At 36.0% G+C, this 18,214-nt stretch overlaps 1 protein-coding gene across 2 annotated transcripts; it reads left to right on the forward strand.

Moving 5' to 3' along the window:
• Positions 1–746: 746 nt before the first annotated feature.
• On the forward strand, positions 747–17,373 carry LOC149906785 (BAG domain-containing protein Samui-like). 2 transcript variants are annotated; one of them, XM_090104954.1, is made up of 3 exons: positions 747–773; positions 14,829–14,973; positions 15,306–17,373. In XM_090104954.1, exons 1-3 carry the CDS (start codon positions 762–764, stop codon positions 17,123–17,125), a joined length of 1,977 nt encoding a protein of 658 aa, XP_089961080.1. In that variant the 5' UTR covers positions 747–761; the 3' UTR covers positions 17,126–17,373. The 2 variants fall into 2 exon arrangements, with proteins under 2 accessions (XP_089961080.1, XP_089961079.1); XM_090104953.1 differs by lacking the exon at positions 747–773 and adding an exon at positions 5,158–5,329.
• The last annotated feature ends 841 nt before the right edge of the window (positions 17,374–18,214 follow it).

The following is an 18,214-nucleotide window of genomic DNA, read 5'->3' on the forward strand; positions in this document are numbered from 1 at the left end:
TGAAGTCAACCCACTTGATGCAAAGTGTATGTTCTTGAACAAATTGTGAGTGTTTCACGTTTTGTAATATAAAAATCATTTTACTAATTTATTTTTAAATGCACATTATCTGTACGGTTCCATTTATTTTTCAGACAGCTCATTTAGCACAGTTTACAATTAACATTGCGTCGCGGTGTGCGATGTGTTTTTGTAACAATTAAAATTCAAGTTCGGTTTTTAATTGTTTCATTTTGTAACTTCCTATTTGTGCAAGGTCTCTTCTTGTTTCTAGTTTATTGTTGATGTTACATTTCTTCAATGTGAGGTTTTTGGTTCAGTGATTACTCTATTTACTCGCATTTTTTGCTATCCTTGACCACTAGACTATACATTTCAGGAATCTTGACTATCAATTCAGGTAACTGATCCTTGCTGTACCTATGTTACAACTATCCATCGCCTGTTACCTTTGGTTTAATTACTATCCGATCAGCATATGAAATGCCATCAATTGTCATGCCAGTTCTTCTCGTCTCAGTTCTTCTCAACTATACCGGTCCAAATGCTAATAAGTGTGTGTGAATTTGCATTATATTTGGCATATCGTACATAACCCACACAGTGACGACGGCGATCTTGATCTTCGTCACCGCTGACGTGGATTATTCCAAAAGATCTATTCCTGGCCGCGGCGCCCTCCCGCCGCGCGCTCTGACCAGAGTCCGCGCTGCTCTGGAGGGAGAGTGGTCGATTTGCTCCAAATATAATGACAGTTTGAGATGAAGCGAAACGTGAGTATCCCTTTTGTTTTGTTCTGTTGGCAGCGGTACCAACATTGCATATCGATAGACAATTGCCGATGCGAGGTTCTTTTTGTCGTGGTGATTCGGTTTGACAGTCGTTGTGGGTTTGGCAATATGCGCACTTGGTTTAGGAATGTTGGCTGAAATTGGATTTTATTCTGTTGGGAATTAGTTTGACGCTCGGGAAATATTGTCATGAATATTTAAATTAATAATTTTATTTATTAATGTACATATTTTGAAATTAGGGTTTACAAAATTAACGTTATCAATGAATACTACAGTGTAGATAAATTAGTGTCCTACACGGTCCGGTTTATTCTGTTTCGGTTCCTGTTTTAATTAAGAAATAAAAAGGATGAGGATAATATTTTCTAAATAATTTTTGATAATTGTTTTCAAGCACTATAAACACAGGGTGTTACAATATCGTTAACATTGTGTAACAAATGTAACAGAAAGTCGGTATGTGGGTCTCCAGTCGGGTCCTCCTACGTGCTCGGCCCAGTTAGAGTGTTTATAGCCGACGATCAGCCCTGAAATATTTACACTTTAGAGGACGGCGTAGATTTTGCGAATGTTTTTGTTGAGTCGATGATATTTCGAATGTTTTTGTTGATTTAATGATATTTTGTTTGCGTATTGCAAGGAAAATTTGAAAATGAATGCAGGGATTTTGTGAATTAAACTAATAGTCGACTATATTTAAAAAAAAATTAAAGAAGGAAACATTTATTCAAACGTACGTTTAATAAGAAACTTATTAGGTTATTTACATAATTCTTAGTACAAGCGATTCCGCATTGTTGATAGATTCTCCGACATATTTAATAAATGCTCTGTTTTAATATGAGTGCAAAATAATATAATAACTAGAACACGCAATAATAACAAGCGGCGCTTACGTTTGTGCAAGCATGCATGCATTCTATCTCTTACAAGACACACGTGTCCAGCACAATTATGCGTTAAACCTGATTAATTACAACATGCACATATGTTTGCACTGCTGACTGCACAATAAAGACGTGGACCGCTATCCAACTATTTTGATCTTCATCGTCATGCCCGAGAAATGTCCCAAATATAATTTGCAACAAAAATGTACACTGTTCTGTGACACTGAAAATTATGACCTTATCGTATGGTTATTTATTTTTATGCGTATTTTCGAATGTGTGAATTGTGTTTGCTATGGCGAAACATATCATCATATGCTATCAATATCAAACCATGTTTGACGCAAGTCAAGAATACATAAAATCATCCAGACCCTATTCTGGGTCTTCAATATTTATTTTCTATAAAATTTACTTCAGTTATCGAACAATGACATCATCTGAAACCAGAAGCAGGAATGAAGCATCCACTGAGAATAAAACAATTAAGTTCATAGGATTATTTCGGGAACGATCGAAAGGTAGCGCGGGTCAACGGCCTCACAGCGCTGGTGGCTGCCAAATGATCGTATATGTGCACCTGTAGGGTTATCATAGCCCTTTGTTAGAATGAACATGTGGACTGCTGATTACGGAGAATATGAATATGTGACAAATTTGTCGTCTTTTTGAAGAATGAATGCTGTGTCTGCAGACTGCACGAGAGTGGAATTATTCCACTGTCCTGCTATCGAAGGGAAAAAAATTGGGAAATTTTCAGTCAATTCATTTATTTGAAAATTGGTGTGTTTAATAATTTTCGCAAATTAATGAAGAACTTTTGGATCAGCTAGTAATAGTAGGGGAGCCCAAGAGGGGATTTTGGGATTTACTCGAGCGCGTCAGATTACTATAAGGGACGGTACCTTAGCTATTCATTAGTAGGTACCTCTAGTCAATATGAGCAGTTATGGTTGGTGGGTGCGCTCAGGGGCCCCGCTGGAAAATTTGAATAATCCATAATTCCCTAAGGTTGAGCTCGAATCGTCAGATTAGCGAAATGGGGACTTCTTATATTGTAATTAACCCCCCCATATATTAATCTGACGCGCTCGAATAATATTACTTTAATTTTTTACCCTTTCTTCATAGCGATTAAATCGCCACTTAAATCGTCAGATTAACGTATACTTTTTTTCAGTGACGTCCTGGAGCATGCAAAATATCAATATCTAACGCGCTTGAGTATTTCCAAGCCAATTTTTTTCTTTTTTAAATTAAAAAAAAATCAAAAAACCCTTCCCCACCGCTAAAAGTGAAAACATTATAGGACCTTTTTTTCTCGCTATGGTCTAATCTACCAATTCTAATAGGTTCCCGTGACGCTCGAGTAAATCCACATTTAGCATCCTGGGCTCCCCTACTATAATTATTCATTGAGCTAGTAAAAATTGAAATTGAAAATTGGCTGATTGAAAATTGAATTTATAATAAACTAGCGGTCCGCCCCGGCTTCGCCCGTGGTACATATTTACGTTTTCTCTACATAAAAACCATCCTCGTACTTCAAGGCATATAATAAAAAAAGAATTATCGAAATCGGTTCAGCCGTTCTCGAGTTATGCGCTTACCAACACATTTTGCGATTCATTTTTATATATAAGAGATTCGAAGGTAATTAAAAAGCGGTTCAGAATATTGAAGTAGATATTCCAGAAAAATTGAAAACTTTTTGGAAACAAAATGATTGGGTTCAGAGTAAACCTTTGCTAATTTTTCTACAATTATTAATTTAGTATTCAATTCAATTTATTCTGGGATTCAATTGTAAACTGATAAATAAATTTCATCGACACCCATTGGACATAATGTTTAATGCATCCATTTTCACTATAATCTGTTATTTACGGAGAAGCTTAATCCTTTCGAAGATGGACGGGGACCTTCAGAGGTCATTATCGGCAATATATACATCAAGCCTTTTACAATGTTGATAATATATGCGACAAAAACACTATTCCGTTACAGCATGCCTCGTATGTAAGTTATTCCACTTCCTGGACCATGTTGAAAACACTACAATGAAATTCGTATAATGCTTGTCAGAGACGACTCAGTTGGATTCCGTCTTATTTGGATCTTCGTAATAAATATTGAATACCCAGTCTTTTTGTTTTGGGATACAAATGTGGATAATTGCAGGCGATGTTTTGGTTGATTAATCTCTTTATTTGGTACAATGAATCGTTAATTCTTCTGCTTTTTGATTCTAAGGGAATTTGTGCTTGGGTTTTGATTCTTCTACATTATTTTCCTCTTTTCATAAATACAATGAATGGCTTTTATCCAAGTAATTCTACCGTAAAATAACTTTACACAAATCTCAAAAATCCCGTGTTTACATCGTCGTATATTCACACTGATGAAAATATTTACCATTAACAATATTTGTTCGATTAAATTTAATTTTCAGTACTAGTTCGTATTTCGGCCATTATTTCTACCCTTACATAATTTACACGTGACTAACGTTACGAAATAGCATTATGATAAAGCGCATTTATAAAAGGACCATATAATAACGCCGGTTTACGTGCTTTTGTTAGCAGAAATCCGATTATAGAAGATTTGCTCGAATATTCGACGGTTCGCTGCGCAGGCGTGAGAGCTGCTGAATGGAATACTTGCGATTATTTTGTTTTTAAAAATAAAATGTAGTAATAATATAAAATGTTGCACAAATGAAGCGTGATTGTTGCCTAATGAATAACAAACGATTGGCAAAGGTGATTTGATTCATTCAAAGTTCGGGAAGCGACCGTGAGGTTGTGTGCGTGGGATATCGTGTTAGTGATTAAACAAGGTTGTGTGTTGCTATTGCTGAGGAAGTCGATAAAATACAAAATGTGTTATCATCTTAGATTAACAAACGTCATTATTATGATAATTATCTATTTATAATTAATAATAAAAAAGGTCCAGAAAAAACACGGAACGTATAAAAAGAGATATTATTATATGACCATTTATGCAATATTAATATTTTTGTTTTTCTGCTGAGTTTTTCTTTTCAGATATCCGAAATATTTTCAATAGAGATAGAAGCAATAACATTTTTTTGTCTCATTATATTGTCACAATCTTTTTTTTGCTTACTTTCTAAATTCGTGGAAGCACTAGAATAACTATTGTTGTTTACTATGGAATTCAAATCGCGATCTTTCTCATGTCATATTAATTTTATGCAATGGGGAAAATGTTTACTAGCTCCTAAACTACATTGCACGCGTCAATAAAAAACAAAACTGTTGCACATTTGTAATACATTGCTGCGTCCGTGTACATTCAAAATCTGCTCCCCTCACACCGCAGCGATGTACGACGGGCAGGCGCGGTGAATCGATTGCTCGCCGTAGTCTCTACAACCACGCACCTCTCGAAGCAGCGAGACGGTTCTAGAAACCATCGCGTTTATATAAAAGTGTTCGGGGGACGCCGCCACGCTCAGTTGTTGTCGAGACACATGAGAGATACGTGCGTGACATTTCATTCCCATATACATCGCAGTGAAGTGATTATTTGTGTAACAGTTGTGTTTATTGTTTAAATATGGAATCTCCAGTTGTTGTTGATAAACCGCCGGAGTATCATGGGAGCGCGAATGAGGTAGGTTCTATATTTGGAAATTTTATGCAAATTGATTTTTAATTAATCATGTATTTGCATGAATATCTATTGGTGGCGAATTTACGTATTTCTCGCAGATTGTTTAATTAGGGATTGTAAAATAAATTGAAGGTGTTAACTGTTAAATTGAAACAGGTTTTGAAGTTGCCAAAATTAATTTTTAAGTTAAAGTCATTGGCATTTAAAAAGCCTGCAACACCCACTCTTTACTTAAGCTTCGAAGGATCAAGATGTACAAATATTTCATGTCGATTAAAATCCATTTATCAATTCATTAATTTCCATTATTTTGTTTAAGATTTACAGTTTATATTTTTTTTGTTGAAGTCATCCTATATTATAGTTGTTAAGTTATTGACCTGTGTTCGGTTACTTTCTCATCTGATGACTTCATCTGAAGCAATAACAGTAGATTACGGCAAATAGATATAATCTCTATTGCACGCCTCATAAGCGAAGCGTTGAGGTGGGTACTACTGTCACTTCGCGCAAAACATCTGATTTTTCAAACTTAAAATGTCTTTATGTATCATACATTGCACTTGTAAGATAATACATACACACACATATTAAGAAAAAACACTATTTTTAACGTTCATGATATTTTTGATGTCATTTTTGTTATTTAAACTAGTTAAAAAGCAGTTTAAAAAAGTTTTGTCTTGGACGTCCGTGTGTCTGTATGTGCGGATCCTTTTTCTTGTTAACACGATAGCGACCGAAATACTTTACTAATCGAGTCTTTTTTTTTCTCTTACGCTTGAGTATGCTCAGGAATAGAACCCTTTCATTTTTCAGGGTCTGATTCGATGTGGTTTAATTGTTATTAAATAAACAAAAATAATAATTAATAAATATTTATTAAAAAAAAATTATGAGGCGTGCACTTTTGGATTTTCCAAATTATTTATCTGTATTGCGATTTACTTATCGCTACACTAATTTATAACAAGAATATCAAATTGACATTAAAACTCGCGTCTGATTAAGATTAAAAACAACCAATTCTGTTTTGAAGGCAGTATGTTTCTCTGCTGCACTTTTTATATTTAAAAAGTGAGTAAGGTTTCTAAATATAATAAGATTACCAATTTAGCCAAAATCACCCCGTCCACCTGTCGACGAATATTGCGCTCTCGTCATTCATACATTTGCTTTTGGTTGTTTACATTTTTAATATTCCCCACTTCTAAAATTGGTGTTTTGCCAAAATTTGTGTGTCATGATTGACTAAATTCAAAATACACGACCTGGCATTGAAATTGAAAATGTACTTTATATTATTAACCTAAATTGAAAGATTTTTGAGAACTCTAAATAGGGCAAAAAAAGAAAAAGCTTTGCATTTAACTATGACATTAAAATCTCACTGTTTCAATCCCTCACACTCAAGCTTCTGTTTATTTACCGACGCCCCGTACTGAGTCACCGTCGCACGCGCAGCTGTTATCGAAACACCATTTATAGATGTGCCACAACTGTATTTCACTAACGTGGCCTTTGCAGAGGCCATAGATAAAATATAGAAAGCACACGAAGGACTCACGGAAGTCAAATCGATAAATTGGTAATGCAATGTCGAATATATTGATGTGAAAACGAAAAAAACATAGTCAATTTCTGTTGGCATTTATGTAGGTACTTGCGAAATAAATTTAGCAGTAAATGAATGCGGAAATGAAATTCGATTATGTAGACGTTAAGCCGATGAGTGAATTTTAATGTTCTGTTGAGGAATTTTTTGTTTTAACTTTATGAAATGAATTATGAATTTAGCAGAGGATTATCTTTCTTTGTTCAAGCACAATACGAATCTACTAAATCTCAATACAAATATTGTATGTGAAACGTAAACATACATTATATTCCATAGATGTCGATAATTAAAAAGAGTGTATTGTTTGTGAATATGAACAAAAAAAAACTTAAATCTGATATAGCATGTTTGAGCAAATAGAGAAGTTTTAATTAAAAATACAAGGAAAATAGGTTAATCGATTTCGCTTCCTTAGAAAACTATTACCACATGAACACACAAGGACATATTTGCACGTCTAGGCAAACCTTATCGATTATTCCTCACGGCAAAAAAGCTTGCATACTTTCTCTATTCTCCTAGAAATGCTAGAAAGTTAACTTTTTCGCGAACATTCTGTTAAACTTAAAATAACAAAAGACTGGATATCCTTACCGAAGGAAATATGTATTCTTAAGAGCAATGAACCCCGTATGATAAATTTCGTCAATTTTCGTGAACGTCAGAAATGGTGCAAAACAGATACTATTTACATCCATAATAGATCTTTGAACCAAGCTAAAATAAGCACATCCTATACTAAAATGAAATGCCCGATAACCCGGGATTCAGAGACATAACCCACAGGCTCTCTGCAAGATAATTCGGCTTATAATTCCGCGTCTGCGTTATTTATCACTGGATGTTCTAAATACGGCACAATTATTGCCAGCACGAGTTTAATATTACGGAACAGACTGGTTACATCAGTTTTAATAGCCCGATTAGATAGCGGTTATGATCTTCGTTTTGGCGATGTTAAATCACTAGGCAGGAATGTGCTTTTGGTACCCAATAGTTGTAAAGGTTTGAACACGTCGGAATGCTTGGAACAATTGGCCTTTCCTGACCTTTGGGTCAGAATGAATGTCTTCGTTATTTTGCCTTCATTTACATTGTTTGTTTGTAAAGTGAACTCAGCTAATTCGTCGAGAACAAAGGTTTATTATAGAAGTACACACTTTCAAGATGATACGATTTACATAGCAGAAAATAAGAGAAATATTCGATTTCATTAATGTTAAAAGCAAATTTCTCTTACATCTTAAGTTCTTATATGCGAATAAGTTTTCTATTGACTGCACTTTTATGGGCTTGTAGACTAGAGAGTTTTATTGCATCGTATGTTTACATTAAAGAGGCGCCAGTGTTAACATTAGAATTGAGATTTCAGTTTATATTCTCCAGACGGGTTCATCTTGGCATTTTCTTTTTTGTGATTATGTCGATTGTGATTTGTGGTCTTGAAAATTGTGGTCTTTACTTCGTCTTCTGAAGTATCGACAATAGCTTATAAATTAGCATATAAGTATCGTATAAAGCCATCAAACCATCGACAGCTGAATGGATTAACAATGAACGCCTGTCGTACTTGAAAAGCGATAAAAAACATAGCTCTTCATTAAAACATTATTTCTCTTAGCGAAAGCAGTAAGCATTTTTGTCTCATTAAACGTACCAACAAAGATTGGAATGTTGATAAAATAACAAATTAAGTATTCATCGAGACACGACGTGGTGTTTGCATTCTGATGATCTTTATCTAAAAAATTACACTCATAATGTCATAACACGAAAAGAAACAAGTTTGTCGATTTCCAAAACATTATCGTTTTTAGTTATCTCGATGATGTCATTCCGCTTGTAAGGAAAAATATCGGCGATACATAAACGGTTTTAGCAGTGCACATGCGTCACATGCCGCCTACTTGATAAGCGCTAATATGGAGACGAGAAATCTGGCCATTTGTTAATCTAAATCACCGGATATGTGAGGCAGATTTCAATAAATTAACTGTTTATTACGTCCAAAGTCTGGATAAGATTTCGAGAGTTCACCTACAGCATTTATTCCGCGTAGATGAAGGCTGTGTGTTTGTACTGTAACTTAAATTTATCCAGGAATTAATTATTTATTTACCGTCCAAATCATAATTTCTTTTAATTTGCTCGATCACGATTATTTAATAGACATATTAGTGCGACAAATGCATTAATAATCGAAATCAAAAGCTGCTTGGTTGTTATTTATTTTGTTTTTATCCTCGTTTGATCAGTCAACATCTTGGTTGTTGCGTTGCATATAAAATCCTGCTCTAATAACATAGGTGACGAAACCATCTGACCATTAGTTGATTCCCACCCACCGGATATGCACAGTAATGATATATTCAGATCATTACTCGTGTTGATTAAGATAAATGGTCCGATGATAGATGAATTATTTCATATCCGCCAGCGATATTTCTAGTTTCCTTAGATGCATTATGGTCCTTGTGACATTGTTTATGATGTATTGTGTTCTGATTGAGGTAATGTGTTTTTGTTCCATTACCCGTTTTTTGCATTACATGATTCACTCGCTCAACCGTCAGTCTTTCGAGGTTTTTTGGTATATTTTTATTTTCTTTGGCCGTTTCTTCATTACATCGTATCGAAGTCCGTCGGAGATGATTTACTGGGTTCGGTCATTGACTCTGTTCACATGTGTTTGGCGAATATTCGGCCTGTATACTAATTAGCTGTTACTCAGGTTGGATAATAATATACGTACGGTGTGTGTCGTTTACATGATACATCGGATTTACAAGTTCTAAGTAAGGATATTATTGAAGATTTACCTTTTTTGATCAAGGCGTAATGCTGTTTCATGGCTGTTTAACGGTATAGGAATATATTTTGCATTAGCTAAGGAGCTTATTATAAATCTCGTAATTAAATCCTAAGTCAACTTTTGCTTAGCTCTACGGATCTAAGACTTTAGTATGTGGCGTAGTGGTACGTGGTCGTGGTATATACAAATTGTGTGCTAGATTCTCAGAGTCGTTACTTGGACGGTTTTAAAGCACGCACGTAAGCCTCTCACCCAGTTTTACTCCCCCTATAGGTCAAGGGTGGTGATTTTCGACATTATTGACAATTAAAACATTCCAATGCCCATATCACGAGACGTAACACGTGCGGTTTCTATTATTGTTTGCGATGTCTCGCCGCGTCACGCGGTGTCCCACACGGGGTGATGTCACCGGCCACAATCGGCAACAGATTAAATAATACTCGTGAATCAACGGCACAGCAAAAACTTGAACGTTCGAGCAATGTCGTGGAAGGTATTGTTTGTGCTTCTATATGGGCATTTATTTTTGGACGCGGAGTGATGAGTTCTCGGTGGATCTTTGTGTTGTCAAATAACGATGTGCGATGGAGGTTGTATTGTTGAGCCTTTTTTGTAGATAATTAAAAGGCCAAGTATCGTTTGGTTGACAAAATATTATTTAAATGGAATATATAAAAATTAGAATACAATAGTTATTAGATATTTATGAACTGATTAATAGTATATCGTAAAAAGCATATCACGTAATATCGTCAATAATGCTAATTGTTAACAGCTAAGTGTTATCGTCAATAGTGCAAAGTAACTCGATAAATGATACTGTTGAACATCGATAAGTGTTCAACAGATCCTTATCTTTTGAAATCTCGTAGTTTCCTCATAGTTAGTTTTCTAGTTTTGTTGACATAATTTATTAATGGTTCGTGGGTAGATAATTATTACGTTTCAAAACTTTTAATTTAATTTATAATCAGATGTTTTTTTATAAGTTTGGTGCTTGAGTTTTAACTTTTAAGCATACCATTTGTCTACTACTACTACTACTTGAGAAATCAAGACAACATAATAAAAATATCATTAGTGCCTTTAAGTTTGGTGTATAAATCAGTGTTTACTCATGATGATGACAGATCGACAAGCAACCGAGAAATTTTGAGATTTTTTATTTCGAATTAACTGCGCATTTAATAATATTGACGTATATAAAATGTATCATTATGCAAATCGCTTAACGTTAATTTATCATGATCGATAAGTCGAGTTCCAGTAGTAACTTGTTATAGTTATAAGTAGTGTTGGTGACGCGTATTACACGATCAATTAAACAGAAGTCGTGAATTGTTAATTGACACATTATTATTATATATTTGCATTTGTATTGCTAATACCGCCCACGGTGTTTTGTTAATAAGTGAGAATTTCTCAGAATATATTATGTATTGTTTTTTTGTTTGAATCGTGTTCTAGAGAATTCTTTTTTATTCTGCATCGTAATTAATGTTTTTGTATGTGCATTGTGCAAGTTTTTAGTGATGATTTTTTTGTGTTATGTAACTTATGTGGTGTCATGTGACATCATTGATTTTATGAGATGGAATTTAAGAAAGTTAACAGTTTCGCATTTTTTTATATGTAGATCCGGAAGCTTTAATATATTCTGTTCTTGATATTGATCAGTTTCCATATACCATTTAAATAGAAAGCACTAAATTTTTTACCTTTTGAAGTAATTTTAGAAACGTAGTCTGAACTAAGTCGCTCGAAAGGTTTGCACACAGAAATACATAGTTTAATAAAATTCCATTTTTTTCTTAGTAATGTTTCTTTCTAAATTCTATACACTCATTCGCTAGAACTGAAAGCGGTTTATGCAATTAAGTTATAGCTATAATTAAATTCGATGCCTCCTTTACAATGTCTCTCGATGATCGTCACCCAAGTTAGGTATGTCACAATTAATATTCTCCTACATCTTTATTCAACGAGATACGAAAGCTCTGACTAAGGCCGCCCCTCGGCCTCGTTCGCCCTATTTGGGTAACTCTTCACGATTACAAGTTCATTGCTTCAATTCAACTTTATTTCCATAATTTTAGACCTTATAAGTGGACAATAAAAGTCATAATGGCGTATAATTATTTTGCACCGAACGTATAATTTGAACGTATCAACGTAATATTGGTGATTTATACTTCCCGAACGTTTACTTTTGTGAAATGGTTAATTGCGACAAAATATCATATTTGGTTGATGTTTTTAATTTATTTTTGTTGGTACAAGTTTGATTGGGCAACTGTTTTGTCATGTAGATTTTGCTTACAATGTTGCATGTAATTGATACATTCTTAATAAATAAAGGTTGTCATTTATCGAATAAGTATTTCTGCTTGATTTCCGCGGAATATGTGTTACTGAAATTCGTTTATGAGGTCGGACTGATACTATTTGGCATTTTATCAAAGAGATAAATTATATTAATATAGATAAGCAGATATTGTATGAAAAAAAAAACATGTATCATTAAGAATGGTTATGAGCTTTATACAGTTGCTATACCTATATACAATTGATCATATGATATGAATACAGCTAGAAAACTGGCCTTCTAATATCTAAAACGTACTATTTTTCAAGCACCAATTATAAATGGCTGATTGTGAACTGAAATGATAATCATTCAAACGTTTTACTTCTATCATATCAGCCAAAGTATATGAATTATGAATACATTCACAAGCAAATTATTCTCAAAATTATTACGAACCGATATCATAATAATTAAGTTTCACACATATGAATGGCCGGTTGGCTTGGTTGGTAGTGACCCTGCTTTCCAAGCCAGAGGTCATGGGTTCGATCCCCACCCGGGGCAAATATTTTTGTGATGAACATAAATGTTTGCTCTGTGTCAGGGTGTTAATCTAATACATATTATAAAGGCGAAAGTTTGTAAGGATGTATGGATGTATGGATGTTTGTTACTCTTTCACGTAAAAACTACTGAACCGATTACAATGAAATTTAGCACACATATAGAGGGTAACTTGGATTAACACATAGGATAGTTTTTATCCCGGAAATCCCATGGGAACGGGAACTATGCGGGTTTTCCTTTGCAAACGCGGGCGAAGCCGCGGGCGGAAATCTAGTTATCTATATAAGTATTTATTTAAAATTATACAGTGGTGGTCACATAATTAAAGACACCCCCTAGTTGACCATAAAATATTTACATTAGGAAGTACAATTATCTGAAAAAGGTATTTAATCTAGTATTATTTTTATTAAACCATACAAGACAATATGTTCTTTAAAATGAGGGACAAAAAATAGTTATATTCCTTGGTAGTTTCGACTTGCTCTCTGTGGGAATGTAACACAAACTTTGTTTACGTACGTGTAGCTGGCCACTTAATTAAAGACAACAAGAAATGAGTTATAATTTTTTATAAATAAAAAGAAACAGCATTGTGCTTTACTTCGTTTTGTCGCGTAATTTCATAAATCGTTGACACTCTATAATTTTTTTTGGGTATTTTTAACTATTAAAATTAAAATTCATACGTTTAATAGTTTTAATATCAATTATTATAGTTAAAAACAAGAGTTACGACTCGTCCACAAGAAAAAATATTTTTAACTTCCCTGATAATTAAACTAATTCAAGGATATGGTTATGAATGCTATAAAACATGTAAAGATGTTCCACATGACCGAAAACGTACTCAGAAAAGCAAAACCAAGTGAACCTACTCGGCCGAAAGGTTCAAAAATGGTGTTGTTGGTTAAAAAGATCCATTTAAAGGGTCGGAACTGATACAGTTCAGAGTTGTATGGTGCAGCAGGCTTGAAGGGGGTGTCTGCAAGGACAATTAGATGGAGACTGTGTGAGGAAAACTTGCACTGAAGTAAGTCTCGGAAAGTACCACTTTTGAAAAAACAAAATGTGAAGGCAAGAATTCACTTTGCTACAAAATACGAACACTGGACTGAACGAGAATGGAAACATGTGCTGTTTTGGCATGAAACTAAGATTAATATGTTTAATTCTGTCAGAAAACAATATGTAAGACGCCATCTCAATAAGGAAATGGATCCAAGATACTCTAAAAAGTTGTCATACATGGGGGTGGAAATATCAAAGTGTGGCGCTGTTTTTCTGGACTTGGTGTTGGACCTGTCAAAAAGACAGAAGGCAACATGGATAAATTCCAGTACAAGTATATTTAAGAGCAATCCATGCTGCCCTATGCAGAGGAAAATTTACCTGTTGTTTGGACTTGTCAACACGATAATGATCCTAAGCACACAGCAAAAGTAGTGAAGTTAGTTAAGGAACCAATCTGTAACTGTTTTGGATTGCCCCCCCCCTAAAGTCCGGATTCAAATGCGATCGAAAACTTATGAAATCAAGAAAGAAAGAAGTCGCGGCAAAGCGATCATCAAACGTCGACTAACTTTGCAAAGCATTTCCGAAGAATGGAACCAATTTAGTGATGCAACTTGAACAAAATTCGTTGCTTTAATACCCAAGAGATGTAAACCGTCATTACTGCCAAAGGACATACAACCAAATATTGAAAAGTGTAAAAATGTTTTGTAAATACGTCAGGTATTTTGTGTTGTAAAAATAATCTCATTAAAATAATATTTTTTATACTTCTTATAAGCGAGTCTAATGTCTTTAATTATATGGCCAGACCTTTGCTAGGTTAAAACTGCTAGTAGTAAGGATGAACCGAATAAAATCAAACAAACGGACGAGTTTTGTAGATAAAATTTAGTTTAGCATTAGACAACACATACCTGAATATTTTAAAATTATTTAACAAGTTCCAATGGTAGTGTAAAAAAAAATGTTGAGATAAGTGTCTTGGGTAGTATAAAATGTTCTTAGTGTCTTTAATTATGTGACCACCACTGTATATGTATGTTTATCAGCCATCTGGTTTCCATAACACAAGCAAAAGCTTAGTATGGGATCAGATCGTGCCGTGTGTGAAAATTGTCCCAAAATATTTATTTATTTTATTTATTTATATCTAACGGTTCCTTTTCAATTGCAGCGCGGCTTCCCATTTGACGAGGAGGAGGGCAGCGGCGCGTGGAGCGAGCTAGCGGCGCGGCACCCGGACATTGCGGCGCGGCTCCGGCAGCGGCCCGCCACGTGGGCCAGGAAGCGCAGGCCCTCCAGCCAGGACGCGACTGACGGTACGTGTGTAGTTTGGTGACTAGTCTTTAAAAAATTAACTAATTTTTGCGAAATTAACCAATATAAAATAGTTATAAAATTATCCTGTCATCTCGTATCAAAATTTATTTGCACATAGCATACAGATGGCAATAGCATAAAGCATTAAACACATTAACATATATCGAGATAAAGTGTGCATAATTCTTTGTTAATGTTTTATTTAAGAAAAAAATAGTGTAGCGTTTCTTTTCTAGTGCTACAGATATTTTTTAAGATTCACTATTTGGCTGTTATTAAACGGTCAAATCCTGTTTTACAGGTGTTTCAACAAAGCGTTTCATTATTGCAGATTTCGGAGACAGTTTCGGCGGCTTCGACAGATTCCCCTTCGACGACATCCCGCCAGAGTTCAGAGAGCACTTCCCCTCACATTGGAACAGGAGGTTCGGTTCCCGGGAGGAACAACCGCCTTCACCGCCACAACCGCAGTCGCCCCCGCAGCAGACCGCCGCCACACAGACTGAACAGAACCCCGGACCCTCACAGACAGAAGAAGAGCAACAGCTACCACAATACGGATTAAGAAACACGGTCGATCTCGGCCAAAAGAGCCCAGCTGATCCCAGTCTGGTTGATGGTGAAGACAGAACACACAGGTCGATGTCAGCGCCGCCCGACAACAGATCAGCGAACAGCAGAATGAGCGGACACCCGCAGGAACACTCGCCCCAGCAGGAGCAATCCTCTAACGTTAGACACATACCGATCTTCGTGGAAGGCAGAGACGAGCCAGTGATAAATAAGAACGTCGATCATGGAACTCATTTCGGTGAGACAAAGCAGGCCTACGTGCCACCTCCCCCCAAACCTCACGTAGACAGAGAACAGTATTTCGCCGATGACACTCCGCACGGCTTCCACCACCCGCCAAATTTCTCCAGATCCTTCGCCACGCCGTTCAACAAAGGCTTCAGGCAGGGACCGCAGCCGTTCTCTCAACAGAAGATGTACCCACAGAACGCGTTCGCTCGAGGCACGTCACCGCAAAGGTCGCAATCTCCCAAACCGCAGATGCATCCCGAGGAGCATTTCGTGAAAGTGCCCGTGTATCACGACCAGGCCGCACCTCCGTCCAAGCCCAAACCGAAGCAGGCCTCGCCCCAACCGAAGCAGCCCTCGCCCCAAAGAGCCACGCAGTCCCCGCCGCAGCACCCCGCGCCACCGAAGACTCCGCCCCAAGCCCCTCCACAGGCGCCGCCAAAACCTGCCGCCAACGACCCCATCACTATGATCCTCAGTATTCAAACCGACGTCCTAAACCTCATGACCGATGTCGAAAACTTTACCGGCACCAAAAAAGACAAAAAGTACATATACCTAGATGAGATGCTGACCAGGAATCTCATTAAATTAGACAACATAGAAACGGACGGCAAAGAGAACATTCGGCAGGCGAGGAAGGAGGCGATCAAGTGTATCCAAAAATGTATAGCTGTGTTAGAAGCCAAAGCCGAAAAGGGTAACGCGACTCCACAGCCGCAAGACGTAGAAATGCAAGCTGCAGATGAAAAGGCGGCTGAACAAGAATCTGTACAAAATGGTGACGTAGAAATGAAAGAGGAGAACAAAGAAGTCAAAGAGGAAGCTAAAGTAGAACAGCCAGCACAGGAAATGCCGGAAAATACAGAAACGGCCAATACTGATGCTGCAAAACCTATAGAAGCTGAAAACAAGCTAGATGCTGATAAATCTGAGCCTTCAGCAGAACCTACAGCGACCGATAATAAACAAGAACCAGCTAAAGTTGACGCTGAATCGGTTAAAAATGAAACAACACAACCACAAGTGGCGGACACGCGGCCGAAGGACACCAAAACTCCCGAACCGGAAACGAAGCCGGTTGAACAGAAGGAAGCTGAAAAGAAAAGCCCCAAAAAGGTCACGAAAGTCGTGAAGAAACGCGACAAGAGCAAAGACAAGAATGTCAAAGACGCCAAAGAGACGGCGAACCAGGAAACGGCGAAAGATAACAAAGAAACGGAGAAAAGTAACGTAGATATTGAAAAAGATAGCAATAAGCAAGAAAATGTAGATAAAATAGAGACGATGCAAGTGGACGCCAAGGGGGACAAGGAAACTATGGAAGTCGATGGTGCTGCTAGTCAATAAATTTAGTTTGCGTTAGAGAATTTGTGTAGATACAAGAATACGCGCACGGTCCATCTATTCACCTTCTGCCGTCGCTTGTCACAGTGTTGCAACGTTATGTTTGTAAATTATAAGTTTTTATTATTGTGACGCAGATGCTGTCCGCTAGGATTCGATGGTCTCCTGTTATTTAAATCCTTATATTTAATAATTTATTGTTTATCGTACGTGATAACAACATTTTCTCAATAAACTATAAATTTGCATAACGGCTTTTATTTATAATCCCTTGAAATATTACTAATTACTATTACAAAATCAGTTTCAAGATGTAAAATCTATTCTTTACAATACATACTGCTAATAAAGCGCTTGATTAGAGTAATTAAGCAAGTAATATTGATCAAAAACACTATATAATAAACATAAATAAAAGTAGTTAATATAGCTATTACTACGATCTACGATGAACGAGTTTTTGTTGATTCGAAATCCTATTAAACTACCTTGTTAACACAATAAATAAGTACACATACGTTATAACTAGTGTTAAAGATTTGAGTATTTAACAAATAAACTACTGTATCGATTTCAAAATGCCTTTGGAAAGCTACATTATCATTGAGTAATGTAAAAAACACCAATGTATTATAACCACTTTTCTTGCGAATAAATTCATTTCATTTCAATGTATAGGCTTTATTTATTACTAGAATTAATTAAATAGAACTCATTAAAACCATACAAAATTGTCATAAAATTTATTTCACTGTAGGCGCCGCACTATGTGTTAGAAACACTGATTTTGTCATGATAATTTTTTTCAAAAATCTTATGGTCGTTATCATCACAAACACCAGAGTGAAAGTCCTGCATTGATCCAACTTCCAGTTTTTCATATATTTCATTCTAAAGTTTGCCTATATCCGGGCGGTGAAATTCGTAAAATAATGTTTAAAAAAAGTAAACTTGTAAATGGAATTTTAATTTACATAACCTTTCTACTGAAGACTTCTTTATATTTTAGACATCGCCTTACACGGCGCGCTGCTGAAAGAATTATTCATAGAACAAAAAAAGGGCGTGTGTGCGACGAGCACACGTCTTCCG

The sequence above is a fragment of the Colias eurytheme genome, chromosome 8, assembly GCF_061535395.1.
Source record: "Colias eurytheme isolate Ceu_HAF_F1 chromosome 8, ilColEury1 Martin Lab GWU primary, whole genome shotgun sequence".
Taxonomy (NCBI): domain Eukaryota; kingdom Metazoa; phylum Arthropoda; class Insecta; order Lepidoptera; family Pieridae; genus Colias; species Colias eurytheme.